The 16956-nt window shown below is 36.7% G+C and overlaps 1 protein-coding gene across 2 annotated transcripts in view; it reads right to left on the reverse strand.

The window, feature by feature from the left end:
• Positions 1 to 16956, reverse strand: part of SMPD3 (sphingomyelin phosphodiesterase 3) — a 118528-nt gene that overhangs the window by 30295 nt on the left and 71277 nt on the right. Inside the window, exons 1-2 of one of the 2 annotated variants that reach the window (XM_074913671.1) lie at positions 7853 to 7929; positions 2222 to 3846 (exon numbers count right to left, since the gene is read on the reverse strand). In XM_074913671.1, coding sequence (XP_074769772.1) covers positions 2222 to 3559 — 1338 coding nt within the window. In that variant the 5' untranslated portion in view covers positions 3560 to 3846; positions 7853 to 7929. Of the gene's footprint in view, positions 1 to 2221; positions 3847 to 7852; positions 7930 to 16956 lie in introns of those variants that run through there. The other variant, XM_074913670.1, reaches the window with a different exon arrangement.

Below are 16956 nucleotides of genomic sequence, written 5' to 3' on the forward strand. Positions count from 1 at the left end.
AAACAACATAGAAAACAATTGCTTCTTTACCCACAGATGGAAGCTATGCAAGGGGAACTGTCTTCCTACGTATACTTCCAAAACGAAACTCAAGTGATGTCTTTTCTACTTCAGAAATGGGAACATCATGCTTTCCACAGGAGTCAGAGCAGGGACTAGAATGACACCTTCCAAGCACAGTTCCTATACACTTTCCTAGCTTGCTGCTATCCCTGTGTAGGACCTCAAAACTTCTGAAGTTAATGGATTAATTCTCACTGACTTCAAAAACAAACCAAGCTTTTACTTACTGTAGCTTTTCTCTCCAGAGTTCACACACACCCAGTTGATGATTAAGTACTACATCAAGAAAAACAACCTTCAAACCTATTTTGTTTCAAAGCTAAAATTAAATAGATCATCCCTACTTCTTTTTTGTTGAAGAAAGAAATGACCAATTATCACTTAATGTATAATTAAGATGGAAAGTAATTTCATATCAGGATAGACAACTCAGAAACAGTTTGTCAGAATGACACAGACATGAGGAAAAACGGTCTTTTAGCTGGGCCAGAATTCTGTCATATTTAGAAGAATGTAGTCATCTTCAAATCATAATAATTGGTCCCTATTCCCTGTTCAAGTGTAACATTATTTAACAACTTGAATCCATAATTAAGTTCATCATCCCCGTGGAATTTTGAAAAGAGGCTTAATTTTCTGCAAGAGAAATGGAGATGTTGTGGCCTGCCTAGAAGGGTAGCAGAATCACTGACTCAGCAATGGGCAGCTGAAAGCAGATTGGTTTTAATCTTAATCCCTAATACATGTATATGTTGAAGGGTAGTCTTTGTGACCCTAGTAATATTTATACTGTACAACATGTATGTTCATTTTCTACATGCAGCACTTCAGGATGCAAAAAGTAAACTTCAGCTGTTTATGAACACAAGAGTGCAGTATAGTTTAGACTCAATTTTTGGAAACCTGTATTCACATGTGGAGGGAGAGGCTTCTGTTTATGTCAACTGCATGTGAAATACCAAACTATTATCAGACTGCAAATTCAAGTACTTGCTTTTTTATACAAGCCACAATACCAAATGTTTTTGCTTTGTTTACAAATTACAAACAGTGGGTACAGAACCCCCACACTGCTCGTTATCAACAATCCATATTCCTAGCAGCTATTAATGGCCTTTGTTGAGGACTCCTGAGCACCTGACATACTTCACTAGCGTTAGGAACGAAGTTCAAGGTTTTAGTGAAACCCATTCCAAACTCTGACAAAATCACAAACTCTGAAATCCAGTGTTCTAGGAGATTTTCAGATCTGTCTAGGTTTTGAGTCTACAAATTTGGATCTCTGCACAGTTCTGGTTCTTGATTAATTACAAATTAGAAGAACCCACTTCTAGTCTAGTTTCTAGAGCACAGCCAGATTCTCACAACCATCAAGCATGAACAGCCACTAGTCTTGCAAAAGGAAATCACTGCTTGCAGACTTTTATTTCTGATTTTCACTATTTAGAATCACAGAATCATAGAATGGTTTGAATTGGAAGGGACCTCAAAGCTCATCTAGTTCCAACACCCCTGCCACGGGCAGGGACACCTTTTACAGACATGTAACTCCAGGCTTCTTATTCTCACTACCATTAGTTAATCTAAGTAAACTCTGTTAATAAAGCAAAAAAGTTCTGTGCTCCCCAGTGTCCCAGACCTTTTTTTTGTTTACTCTTCCTCCTGTCTCTCCTTAACAATTCTTTTGCAACCAAGAGAGAGGGATGGCTGTACATTTCATTGCAGTTCTCCGTTTTATTCTACTGGCATTTAGACTTTTGATTGTCTCTTGATTCCCACATAAACACACAGTGTGCATAAACTGGCTACCAACAGTAATGCCCATTGTACTATACTTGTATTATGAAGCTTAGAATTTGTGCATTTTATGAAATAGATTTCTGTAAGAAAGAAACTAAAATTACATGAAAACTACTTCAAATTTTAACACTTCAAATTACATTCAAATTCTACCTCCAAAAGTCCCTCTTTATTTCATGCATGCCCATCACTTTAACAATGTCTAGGCCACAAAACCTATATATAGATCATATCAGGTAATCTAGATCTGAATATTGCCTCTCTGAGCTCTAGCAGAAATGACTGCTAGAAAATAACGTAATTCTATAACTTTTCACATCTATAGAGTCAATACTTATGGCTTCAGAAAGACTCTTACCTTGAGAAACAAGGCTCCCTTGGAAGCCAAGGAGTCTGTTCCTCTTCCATTGGGGTAACAGTGATAGGCAGCATCCATAACAGGATAGCGGCTGGCAAAAAGTAGACCACTGTTCACAAACTTAAAGCTACAGCAGCCGTGGCAGCTGTAGACCCCAACATCATAGACAATGTATTCAAAATAGTGATGAAGCTGCTCTTTCAATTTCTCTGCAGCTCTTTTGTCAAACACTTCCTGCAAACACAGAAAGTCCAAGTTGGCAGGGAAGAAAGCACAGATCTCATGATCAAAGGTCTCATCTGTATGTTTCTTTTTCCGCACTGAAGTCTTCTTCATGATTGAAGCTTTGTAGAGGAGCTTGTTGTTGACAGTGCTTTGGTCCACTGTACCATCTCCAACACGAACTTTAACTAAGGACTCCCGTGAGGCAGAATAGCTGTCTAAACTCCCAGAATCTCCTTCCTTCTGCTTGTGATTAGGTGTTTTTGAGAGCTCTGTGTCACCCTCCAGTGAGGGCTCTGCTGGGCCACTGGCATGAGCCTGGCCATTGACGGTATCTGTTTCAGTGTCTGACATGTGGCCATTATCCTCTCCATTTATGCGGACAATGCAAGTGTTTTCTTCTCCCTCATTTGGCTCTGCAGCTCCCCCTTTATCTTCTCTACTATCCTCACCGTTGTTTGAACCAGAATTGTCTCCTTTATACTCCATTGATGTTGTCCTTTTGATGCCAGTATTAACAGTACGATTAGTGCTATCTCCACCCTGGGGGGAGACTAAGCTGCTAAAACTTGCTGCACTGATGGATGTGTTGGTAGGAGAATCTATATATATTTTGATCTGTGGTCTGCTTGCCCCGTTTCGGATCCTCCGGCCAATCTCTTTAGCCCTAGCCTGCGTATTGAAAACATTATTAAATCTTGCCAGGGAATCTGGCAGCAGGCAAACATTGGCACTGCCAAAGCAGAAGCTTTTCCCGTTGCCTGCAGCCTTCCATTCAGTGAGCAGTGTGGCTCCACTGGCATGGTTCTTGTCTTCTAGTCTGGAGTAGATATATGGCCTTCGGGCTGACTGGAGCGGGGACCATAACAAGAAGCCAATCAGAGCAAAAGGAAGAGAGGCTACCAACAGTGCCAGGTAGATGGGAGTGGTAATAATGATGCAGAGTGCATGAAAATAGCATGGATCATCTGCTCTTTGACGTTTTTCATAGGTGGTTGGAACAAAAGAGGCCACAAGCCTATCTGCTAACCAGTAACATGGGAAAATCAGGCCCCAGGAAAAAGAATGCAGAACTGACAGAAAGCTGTTGGGAAATGGGGAAGTGTATAAAACCATTGCAACTTAATTATGACAACACTTCAGGGCCTACTACATGATGTCACTGTGTCAAGCATCCATAAGAACACTGGGAGAGGGCTGGGGAAAAAAGGTTCAGTCAGGAGTTTGTTTTTTTCCAGTGAGAGTCAATAACAAAACTTTAAGAGCACCATTTCACTGTGTTGGAGTAAAAATGAAACAAGGCCACTGTTTTCGTCTGGCTTTTTGGCATCTATATTTGTCAAAGGATGTCATTGTTCACTGGAGGCTGCCATAACGAAACACTCCGGAGGCAAAAGGGAAATCTGTAAAAACAAAAGACACAAAACATACATAAGTTATTAAAAGTTTAAAGCAGATTTTCTCACACCAATTTTGCTTTACAGTCTAAATTATTTTTAATTTAGCATTTCTGATAGTCTGTTAAAGACTATGGATCTAGGGTACCTCCCAATAACAAGGGACTGGTATTTCTGCAAATGAAATCAGCACATTGACCACTTAATGCACATGACTGATGTTGTCATGAAACACATTTGTATTATGAATTTTAGGCCTTACATTGAGAAAGATAGTTTGGAGTTTCTTTTATAAGCCTTTCGCACTAATATTTACCTTTATTTATATTAGCTGTTTTCAGAACCTTACAAATGGTGTTTAGCAGTTATCTCTAGGCTGCTCCAAAAGACTATTACATCTAGTATTTTATCACTGAAGTTTAATTTGCTTGAATTGCTAAAGTCCTTAAAAAAAAAAAAAAGTGATGGGTACAATGACAAAGGCACCTTGTATTTAAGAGCAGAAAACATTTGTTAGCTATAAAGTATTATTTGCACTGCTGCACTTTAAAACAAAATGGGTTGATTTAAATCAATTAAATACTCTTTATATGGTTGAATATGGTTTCAAACTTTTAATTTTCAGTTTATTAAAAATAGTAAGTCAAATCACTTTGCTTAAATACTTAGGTATGCAATACTCTTTATTTATTTCAAGTTGCAGTTCCATTTCATTCAGCTACAGCCCACAAAAACTCCTAATATGATTTCCTATTAAAGGTTTCTTACATTTGGTGAATTCTTAAGCAAAATAGAAATTAATCATAATTAACATTACAGTTTTTAAATTCCAGTTTTCAGCTTTGAAGGAAACACTGCTAATTGGATATCTCAAATAAAGAAAAGGTCCTCAAATTAAAAAAAACTGGTGAACATCTGAAGACAGATGATGTCTTTCAAAAGTTGTCTTACCAGTTGAGAAATTCCAACCTGAGATATTTATCAAACGTCACAATTAACCAAAGAGAGCAAATCATTAGGGCCCTGATCTTAGAAAAGAAGCCATACAGCTTACATACTTTTTTAAACTAATTTAAGTCATCTTAACAACTTGTATTAAATTGAGGTTTTAACACAGGTTTTGATAATATGGAATGTAAATTATTTTACAAAACCAAATACTCATATTAATGAAACTTTATCAACCCTGAGAATGGTATCACCAATGAATGCAATGGCACTCTCCATAAACTGAGACCGTGACATTACCCAGTAAGAGGAGCAAAGCTAGATGACTGATGAAGGCAGAATTCCCATTTACAATGGTTCAAGTTTCAAACCTAGAATGTAAATAATATTAAGCAGCACTGGATAAAAACCATTCACCAAATAAGCAAAAGAGAGGATGTACACTGGACCATGCTTCAAAACCCATTTTTGGCATCTTGGGAAGAGATTAAAATAACATACAAATACTTATCAGCATAAATTCAATTAAAATTTGGGGCTCTCAGGGAGCCAAAATTAAGGAAATTGTAGTTTGATGTGTATTTTAAACATTCTGCAGGGCACCCAGAGACAGAAGAGCATTTCTGTTTCTATTTAATAGCAAGTGAAAGAATTATATGAGACACAGAAGAGGAAAAAACCAGTTTCACAAAGCAGTACCACCTCAGAATCAGAATAAAAATGCAATTCTTGAATCTTCTCTCACTTCTTAGATTTCTGCTTCTTCAGTCTCCTTGCAACTGATCTATGTTCCTACTGTCAGCATACTTTTAATTTTGGTACACATGCAATAACAAACTGCCACCACAGTATACTGTACAGGTCAGAAGCAATAAGTAAGGCATTAATAAATACATGGCTTAACTCTCTTTTTACTACACATATTTTTTGTTTATTAACTATAAGAAAATTCTTCCCTCAGTCTAGATTCCTGATCATAGCAAATCAGATTCGCAGCCATATATTTTTGGTAGGCACTATGGCAAAGAAGAATTTTAATAAAGGAACAGATGAAGATGAGCTAGTTTTGCAGATATTTTTTCCCAGAACTGAAAGGCAACCATGGGGTAAAGCAAACAAGTTAGCCTGAAAAATCTAGTAAAATGGTGACAGGGCTCATAACAAAAACTGACTGGAGAGAGGAATCAAATTCTAAAATAGAATAAAAAAATCGGGTTAGGTGGGGACAAGATTATAAAGACCTTCAAAAGCAAAACCAAGTAGTTGGTACCCAAATACCAACTGAAGGAAGGAAAAAGTAAGTGCATGCATTAAAAAGGATGGCAATATCACAATAGAAAACTGCTTTTAACTACTGTGTCCTGGGTGTGCAAGGAAAGCTGTATCTTAGAGATCTAATATAGAATCTTCAAGGCAGCAAATGATGCTTAATAAACATGCATGTACGGGTATCTGGAAAAGATCACAAAACTACTCTAAAAATAAAGGGGGGGAGGGAGGATAAAAGAAAAAGAAGCTGTTTTACAGCAGGAACACACACCTAGCCTTCTGAGTGCAAGAATAACACCCCTGCAATTGTTCACAGCCAACTGCACGTTTCACCAACAGCAGGCAGTCAAATGCGTTTAATGGGATATATGGTCTTGTGTATTTTTGCCCTGATGGTACTATTTAGATGGAAATTGGAAAGGCTGGATCAAGGGAGGTTATTTTTTTTGTTTTTAATTATTAGCTTAGCATAACTTTCACCATCTTATGCAACATGTTTCAGTTTAAATAAATGAGTGACTAGTCAAGTGCCAAATAACAAATGCTTGGCATTTACTCATTGCCAAAGGCATTTTGGGATGTTGATAATAGGGGGAAGCCTAGCAGATTTGTTTTTCTGAATGATTTTTAGGACTTTTAAGTAAGAATGCTGAAAAGAGACTCTGGCATCTACATATCAGATAGAAAAAAAACCAAAAACCTTTAAACCTGTCCAATTATGTAATTAACGTTAGAAAAGAAAAATCTGTAAAGAAGTTATTCTGTTCTATTGGATGCTTAAAACGCTTTATAAAAGCCCCGTGTATTTACATAATCACTCAGCCAACCAGAAAGGCTCTTGTTTACAGCAGTGCCAAGGGTGAACAGAACACTGTTGTCTGGGGTATGTGAACTGAGGAAGGACTGCAGACCTTACAGTCCAACGTTCAGGCTAATGACCTTTCTAGTGAGAGCTGCAGATGTGTTGCAGACTATAAGGTCAATTTGACTTTTACTATTTTAAAATAACATACCAGAAAAAAATGCAGAACCACAATGAATCCATAATAATTTGTCTTAATTACGTCTTCTATTGGTAACTACTTTCTTAAGTATATGAAGACAGAATGTTACAACTCCTAGGGAAACATGACATTAAGTGACAATTTTGTAAATAGGGTAGTCAAGACCTGCTTGATGATGTGATGAATTAAAAAAAATTCAGTCCGCCATAACTCACGTTGATTCTGTTATGGACTGCAGCATCAATAATCTACAAGATAAACAGCTGTCCAGCAAACCATTAAATGCTTAACTAAAATGGCTTCACAAAGCAATTATCCAGATTATGGGGACTTACTAAATCAAAGGAATTCATGCTTACTGTAGATCCAATATATTATCATGTGTATTAGTAAAAAAGGAAGAAAAATGAATGCAATCAGGAATCCTTTCACAGGATAAGATTACACTGCAAGTGTCATAAAGCAACTTGGTTCAGACTGAGATCTGTTTCAAAAACATGTAGCAAGAATGCAATTCTTTATAAACACTAAGGACTGAATAATGGTTCAAGGTCACATTGGTGACTCTTACATTTCCTCTGCCTTAAAGAGGTATAGTACCTTTGAAAATCAGGAATTTGCTGGACAGTTTTTGACCAGGTGCCAGCTTCATTCCTCACTGCTGGCCAGCTGAAGTGGGGAGGCAATAGGGATTCAAGTACAGACACACATTCCATCCATTTTATTCTATGAATTCTAATAGAATTCTGACGATACAAAAGTACAGCACAGCAAGTTTAAAAATATGATACCTGGAGAAAAGGGAGGAGGGAACCATGAGCTGGATATCCTTTAAATTTTTGCATATTGCAGGCAGAAGACATCAGCACATCAAGGCTTCAGTTAAAAACACTCTTCTTGAAAGTAAAATATTATCCTAATGTATTAATCTTACAGAGAAAGGAAATCACACAATTTGCCAGAGTTCTGTTACAGACTCACTGGCATGCACATGAACAGGAACTAAGTTTCCTACTCTTTTCTCTTAGCTACAAAACCATATGCATGCTAGTGCCTCAAAGCCACCCAAAAAGGGAGAATTAAGAGTCATGAGAGTCACATTTTATCTCAGCAAGATCTCAAAGGATGAGGGAAGGCACCACGTGAGTCAGCTGCAACTTGGAAAACATGACGTCAGTAACATCTCTCCTAATGCAATGGTTTAGATGGAGCCTAAAGCTAAAGTGCCTAATTCCTTGTGATGAAGGGTATTACTTGGTAATCCAATGCTTTATTCATAGGGGTTTGAGAGATTAAGGGAGAATTTAAGATATTGCAATGAAACAGATATTTTGATATGCTACAAAGACGTAAACTGCAGTCTTGATTAGTTGTTTTTATTATTTTCTAAGTGTTTGAAGGCTAAAAAAAGACTTTATTTTTTTTTTTATGGTTCCAGTATAGAACATCTCAACTTTAGTGATAACCAGACATCAGGTGGAAAGGTTTCAAAGATTTTTATGATTATAATTATGCCCAGAAGTATGCTAGAGACATCATAGATCAAAAGAGATGTTCCTACTTCAACATAGCTTGCAAACTAAATAAAGGACAATAAAGGACAATACAAAGTCAACAAATGATAGAGAAATGGAAGAAAAAATAACAAATGTTGCAATGATAAGGTTACGTGGACAATCTAGAAATAGACAGAAAGGTTTTATCTTCCTTTTCTTTAGAAAACTAAAATACACTTTCAAATTTAGGCAACTCAAATTTATTCAAATTTGCTATTAACATCTCAACTGTGTTTTTAAAATACATGTAAATCACTGCAAGAACAGTTATTTTTTAAAAACAGAATAAAACTGCTGAAGTGACTAACTGTTTTGGAAAGTTACTCCATGGGTAATTTCACATAATAATTCACATTCATTAAAACTAGTTTTTCTTGAATCCTGACAATTTCTCAACTGGATTCCAGAAAAACAGTTTATTTAGATTTTAGTTGACTTTGTTAGCTTTATTTCATTACTGTCATTGTAATGTGAAGTAGAGAAATACAGGTTACAACAATGCTACCACTGTACCATGCAAAACAGCAAAAATTAGTGTTTGAAACTGAGAATAGGTGAAATGCAGATCTGAGAGAACTGAGAACTCCATGGTTTCATCTGGTTTTGCTCCCACAAACACTTCATAAATTCTTCCTTTCTTCATTCAGTCCCTTTCCCCTGATTATTCTTATACATGATTTTAATTAGAGTCTAGTTCAACAACTAACCACCCTTCTGGAAGAAAAACTACTCCAAAAGGCAAAATACATGTGAACTGTTTTCCATGCTTGATTACATGACTGTAATTACAGAGATGCAACCACCTCAAGGTGTCAGTGGCTCTAATGGAGATACCTTCTTGTTCCCTTGTGATCACTTCACAGCCCGATGGTTTAACCGAAATCCGATCATCCTGTATAGGACTCATTCCACGAAGCAGTTCAAGATGCAGGGTAGGGGAATTTAAGCAATACTTACTGGCTCACCTTTACTGTCACTTAAGTCAGTAACAATTTAGAGCTAATGAAAATCTTAGTACAAACTTAGTAAAAATGTTGATCCACTATGATACAAGAAGTTTAATTAGGTGTATTACTCATACTGATGAATAAAGCAGTAGCCATTCAAACTAAGGATTCCTCAGAAGGAGAAGGAACGAAGCAAAGTGTTTTTGCAGACTTGCTATTGCAATGTTCATTTACCAGTTTCCCCCTAAACTTTCTTCCTTCTTTCTAAAGAAGGTAAGCAAACATTGCCTGGCTTCTCTCATCTTGTCTCTTCTGTCCATAGGCTACCATCAGGCAAGAAGCCATTATAAACAAGATGTCTAGCTTAACTGAACTAACCTGTTAAAAAAAAAAAAATAAAAATTAAGCAGTATGAATTTACAAATTACACTGAATACCAGTGATGTCTGCAGTTTGTTCTGCAGATGTGTCTGCAGAAACAAAACAAACCAAAACACCCCCACAAGTTCACAGAGGCTGCTCAAGCCTCTGGCATATTTAGTAAGTTATGATGATGCAGTCTTTGTTCAAAATAAAGAGGTATCGAGCACTTGAGCTAAATTTTCAAAGGAGTCTTTGGAACCTCAGTGATGCCCCTCACTGATTTCTGTAAAGGCTGTCCGTTTAAGCAGATACACTGCTGTTATTAACCACAGCCTTGACAGCTGCAGGGACCTCAAAGAGGGCTATGAAGTCCACTGACGACTTGGACAAATCAGCCCTTCCGTAACAGAGCTCGCCCTACTGGAATGGGATCAGTAGTGACAAAGGCAGCTCTTGTCCTCTATATGGCAGCCCGCCACAGTGAATGGGAGGTAGTAATCCTGTTCATTTGACAAAAGACTGGCTGTAGCTGGTCTCCTGCTTAGTCACCTTAGCAGAGAAACTAAACTTCATGCTACCATGGTATCCTATATACCTCCTCACCCCAAATGGGAGTTTTTCTAAAACAGAGCTGAAAATTTGCTTAAGATCAGACTGTAAAACTTGCTCTGTGCTTTACAGTTAAGTGTGGCATGGCAACAGATTCTCATTTCCAAAAGAAAATAATCTCAATTTCATAGTCCCAGACCATATTCCTAGGCCAAAAATCATACCCACACACCTTCTGCTACCTAAATTAAATTGGATTAAGTTTTAAACTTAATATTAAAACATAAATTCCATTATGTTAATGTATGGAAACACACATTAAAAAAATATATCTAAACAATTATAACCAGTTGAAAAATATGACAGTTTTGGCCCCTTTTTTTTTTTTCAAAATGGATGGAAAATTGAAGCTGATTTCATTACTGGAGAAAATAATCAGCTTTTATATTCCTGCAAGCAACCTTGATTCCACCCTGACGCAACAGATGTTACTTGCTTAAAACTTCGGTCTGGATTCATAAATGCAGAAGGGATACATGGTATCTTTCAAGCTTAGAAGAGATTTATTCTTTACTTTACACATATAAACTGCAATCCCAACAATGAACAGACAATTGGTGTGTCTACACCAAGCTACACACTAGCTGTACTAATATGTCCCAGTAGGCCTGACCCAGACCCAGAAAACTTCAGCAATCCAACTCCAAATTATAAAATACACTTCCAAAATGTTGTGCATTCTGTTATTTGAATGTGAGTGCACCAATACCAGCCTGTAAATGTGACTAGTCAGATAGGTGTCACGTGGGAACTCTTTAATAGGGCATTTAGTTCTACTTCACTGTAGGGCACAAAGGCTCATCTAAAAAATCTGGTCTCCAGAAACTGTCATCAATTATTTTTATTTCAAGTGGAAATAGAAGCAGACTGACAGTTTCTGTTGTATTTTAGAGGGGCTAATGCCACAAGTGCATCTAAAAAGATCGTGGTTATGGAAACTAAGTAGCACAGCAACCAACGTCAGTTACGATCAGCAGGGACATCACTTTAAACCATAAATTTAACTGCATCATTTGAGTAACTTCTTAAGGAATTCATACAAAAAACCACCTAATCAGCAAAACTGTATATTTTTCTACATGAGTCACAATCACATATTTCCAAATTATCATTTCATATTTATGGCCTTCATATTTATGGCCTTAGGAACTGGTAAGAAGTACAATTAAGAGCATATCCTCTAACGGCTAAAAATAACAGCAAATACTTCATTCAGCTTTAAGTTTTCAGAAAAGCTTTGTTATCAGGCAAGATTTAGACAAAAAAAATTCATCTGACCACTTGGTGATCTCACTCAGTACCTGGAAAGCTAAACACTCTCTATTTCGAGACCTTATTTGGTGTACTTCAGTAGTGAGACAACTGCAGCATACAAATGTATGAATCTGTGACACTAAGCTCTGTTTATACAATAGAAATGGAATGGGCTATATTTACAAAATCACCTTTTAGTGTGCTTTAGCTTCGTATTTTACAGGAGCTGGAGTAATTCAATAATGGCTAAATAAATCTGATCTTTGTAGATAGTTTGTTTAACAAATCTTAGTGAGATGGAACAATATTAGCTTTGGGTGCCCTAGATAGAATTAGAGATAAAATTTTTCCTACTCATCTTTCACTATCTAAAACCTACAGAGGCCTTCCTACAGACATGCCTAGTCCATAAATTGTCAGGGGACAGAGACTCCCTGTAAAATGAAAAGTTGTACTTTCTCAAGCAGCACTTTAAGTCTTCAGGCTTCTGGTTAGTCCAATATGGCTCATCAGATAGAGTTATAAAGTAACCAATTTTCCCCAGAGTGGGTACTTTTGTAGTCTTGAAGTTGTTCGTAACAGCTGACAAAGAAAAGTTATCTTAGCCTACAGTAAATCCAACATAAATCCCTGCCAATGAATATCTGGTCTATAAAAAAACCTCACCTACAGTTCTCAAAATATAAAGGAAATTAAAATACAACTCAACTGAACTAAAACACAGCTACCCCTATAAAGAAACTTAAAGTACATTTATTCATGTTCTACATATGGAAAATTGCAAAAACAGAGCATTTGTAATTTAAGTTTTCATGGAAGCCCCGAGATTAGAATCCTTAACTCACAATTTCCTGCTCTACTGACAAAGGCATAATTCCTCGGGATTCAGAGAGATTTAATTGTATGGTGGATAATCATAAAAGAATCAGCCTTACTAAAAACTCAACACATAAATACTGAATCTTTCCCCAAAAATTTCTTAGCATATCAGCCTCTCTGACAAACATGCAATAATGTAAACCCAAGATTTTTTTTAAGATTAATTATTCTGAGAAGTATGTGACAAAAATACTCACATCTTTCTTGAACAGTTTAAATATAAGTCTATTAAATTTATGGTTTTTAAAAAAAAAAAAATCATTACCAAAACCCAGAGCACTCTTCACTTTTGACTCTTCAAATGTGGTAACAAATTCAAGCAAGAATATGTTGCTTAATCATTTGAAAATTATTTCACTGTAATACAATGGTTGACTAAATTATACCAATCCTCTCATATTTTCATTTCTTGTTATAGAGTAAGACATAAAAAAAAGACAGTTAGCAATATATGATTTAAATATCCCATCCAATCAGTTTGTACTTTGTCTTAGAGAACATTTGTTGCCATCTTTACATAAAGCATGGCTGAATTTTGCTCAGATATTACAAAGCCATTCATCTCTCAAATACTTGTGAATGAAATAGTTAAAACCACAAAATCTGTTTGGTGATTTGTCTTAAAACCACTTCTAAGAAAGCAGAGAGAATATTTTGCTCAGGTTTATTCTAGGAAGCCTCATGGCATGTTACAACTACAAAACACATCATACAACAGTGGTGCAGACCTATTTTAACTCCTCATTGTCTACAGAGGAATAATATGCCATTCTGTTACACTGGGTATCTCTGGGAGAACAGTAAGTTATACCTAGTAAGACCCATGCCAAGAATCCACGTACTCTGTAACTACACAACTCTGCTTCTATATGTTTGTAGAGGCACCCTGCAGCATTTCTTTTAAGTGTGTTTGCCACCAAAATAGCATTCTCCAAAAAAATATTCCAGACTCTCAGAAGAATGGAAAACAGAAGGACTGCAATATGTTTCCCACTTATCCTAAAACTTATTTCACGTTTTATTAAGTATTGGGTTATACAGAAAATACTGATCCTTCCTCTTTCCCTTCCGAGACATCCTGACAAACTGGGAAACATGCTCACTCTGTTCTGGACGCCTTACTGTTACAGCACAGGAAGCGATGTTCAGTCACAAAGCATCCTTTGAAGTCTAGTAACACTGCCTGATAAGAACCAGGTTTCTGGCACTCTCCACAAAATTGCCTAAGACTCTCCCATATTTTCTGCTGGCAGAACAGATCTTGGCTCACGTCTGGATGCTTCCAACCTTTCAAGTTCCATGTTTCAGAGATTCCCACTTCACATACATCACTGTGGTTTTGTGCATGAGTTGGGGGGGATTTAGTAGAACAAAGTGAACACAAAATTCAAGGGGTGGGTAGGGAGAGGGCAATCTTATTTCTTAGCCAAAATATTTTATATATCTGTGGAAAAACAAGAATAAAGGGAAATCTCATTATTGTAGCATAGACAAAATGATATTTAATCTGTAACACACCCTAAAATACCAAAATTGTGGTGGTGTTACTCAAAATTGTCCATGTTTAGAAAAGAAACAAGAGAAGCCATGCTAAAAACAGATCATTCTAACACTTCTACCACAAAACTGGAGAGTAGCATAAGCCAGTAAAATAACCTGACAAGAATTTAAAAGGAAAAAAAAACAATGAAGGAGTGAAAACGAGCAGCTACTTTATTTGTGTATGCATATCTGCATACAAAATTCACCTTACTAATCTGTGGACTTTTATTTTCCTTAAAAATACCATAATTGTTTATGGGTTTTTTTTCTGTTACTAAATGCACTTGTAAAGATCAGGACAATCTACAGGTATTTCGCTTTACACCCTCAAACACCATTTTTTAATTACTCTTATAACTACAATGGAATCGGCAAGTTTTCTACACCCAGAACAAGCAGGAGGGACAGAGTAGTTTATCTACATATTTAAAAGGAATCCCTGCAGTGTTCCTGTATGATCACCAACAAATGATGCACACTAGATGCCTCTCTCAGCCATCAGCAGAAAAAGATTTGTTTAAATATTTAACATGCTTTTAAAAATCTCTACCAAGTCAAACTATTATCAAGTTTTTTTCATTGTGACCAAAAGTAAACTGTTTAATTGAAACAGCTGTTACTTAATAAATCACCAGAAGCTGTGCACACAAATGCATGGTATTTCCAGATTAGATTTTCATGTATGATATTTCATGCATGGTATTTCCCATATACCAGAATATAAGACAAATCTAAATAAGATCTCAATCCAAATAGCAAAACGTTAGAGAACCAGAAGCGCTGACTCCAAAATAGACCTGGGCCTATCTCCAATATAAACAACTTGATCTCATTATTACATTTAGGATGCAAAGCAAGCAGCCTAGATCCTCACTGCTGCTTTGTCTCAGTCAGGTAAGCTTTACTGTTGCAACTGTTTAGCAAGAAGATGAGATACTACAAAAAAATACTGTTATTCCAAGGGAATTCCTGTGTACATTAGAATTTGGTCAAAACATGTTCAGAAAACCCAAAAAGTGGCATTTGTTTTTACCAGATATCTGATGCAAATTCATAGTGCAAGCAACTAATTTGAGCTTCAGTAGCCTCTACACAGCCAATTCTACCATGCAAGTTAAATGGAACCTTGGTTTTACAAGACCTGCATCAATATATTTGTCAAGTTTGTTCTACTCCCTGAACTAACTGTGCAGCCCATTATTTTCAAAGAGCATCCTCAGACATGTACAATACCTGCATTATTTACTAGGGTTATAAAAGTGCTAAGTACAACATTCACACAGCAGAAATGCATTCCTAAAAAATTCAATTGTCTTTACCATTAAAGCAGGCCTTCATATGTTGAATGCTGTGATCTTGGAAGTGAAGCTCTTCAGCACTGAAGTGAAATTCATATTCCAGTGTAAGCTTGCATTATCTCCTGCATGCAGCAGGACATTTCTTACAGATAAAGGTCTCAGTCACAGAATGCTATGTTTCTGATTGTATTCATCTTGTTGGCTTTGGGTTATCTGATTCCCACTACATACCTGAAGTCGTCACATACAAATATCTGAAAGTTTTGTGTTATGAATGGTACCGTTTCAGTGATGAAACAGCAAATGTCTTTTTTTTTTTTTTAAAAGTGATTTTTATGAGCTATTAGTTGCACTCCTACCTCTGCTAACTGCCCCTTGCCTATGCTACACTTTGCAGGACATACATTTACTTGAGCATTGCAGGCAGAGATGCCATTTGTTGGCCATGGCTTGCACTCCTATATTGCCTTTAATAAGACTACTCCCAGAGGTCAATTTGCATTAGTGGAGCAAATAATGTTGAGAAAGTATCAGAGAACTGACAGAATAACACTATTTATATAATTCTGATTATTATGCACCCCAAATTTTGTAAGATTTGAAGTGATATAGAGGGAACGTACTGTTAGTTTCTTACATAATTCATCCTGATCACTCAAATAGTTTCTTAAAACAGCATCCCCTGGATGCCTGCTTTTGAAGTGGTATACATAAGGAGGGTAATAATTATAATGGGGGTGTAATGAGCTTCACTATCAACGGGAGTCAAGTACAGTAGATTTTTATCTCAGATAATTATTGCTATGTGCAGAAAACGCACCAGCAAAACTGAAGAAATCAAGCCTTTGGAATACCTCTAGTGAAGGGAATTCACAAAAGAGAACTTTCATTTTAATTCTTAATTTGTGATATGAATCTGACAGGTATTAAGCTGATAAATCAAGAGACCAGAAGCCTCATGTATTGACACAGAGCTACACAGTAGAGCACACAAATTCCAGTGTGTCTAGGCTACAGGTAACAAGAAACCATTTGTGTCTATGCAATTAAATGTCAAACTTTCCACATCAAAAGGACAACTCATTGTAATATGATCAAGAGAAAGAACAGTCTGCTACTCATAGCTGAGGCAGTTATCACAGAGATACCCAGGGACCAGGATAATCCACAAGCTACACAATTACCCTAAAATGAATAACCTTTTCCCTGGGAAGAGAATGCAAGTCACACTCATTCACCCCTGAGCCCTACACCCAAAACAACCATGAAGTTCCTAAATACTGCCGATACATTTTGTACTGAGTGTTGTCATGCTGGACAGGGCCTGGACTGAGATCACTGAACTCACACGGGACACTGAAAGCAGGTACTACCAGCTGGTTATGCTATTCATTCTGGTTAACAGGATTTTTGATCTGTTTTGATGAGAAATACTACTGGGCAAAAG

Source organism: Athene noctua, chromosome 9, assembly GCF_965140245.1.
Source record: "Athene noctua chromosome 9, bAthNoc1.hap1.1, whole genome shotgun sequence".
NCBI classification, from domain to species: domain Eukaryota; kingdom Metazoa; phylum Chordata; class Aves; order Strigiformes; family Strigidae; genus Athene; species Athene noctua.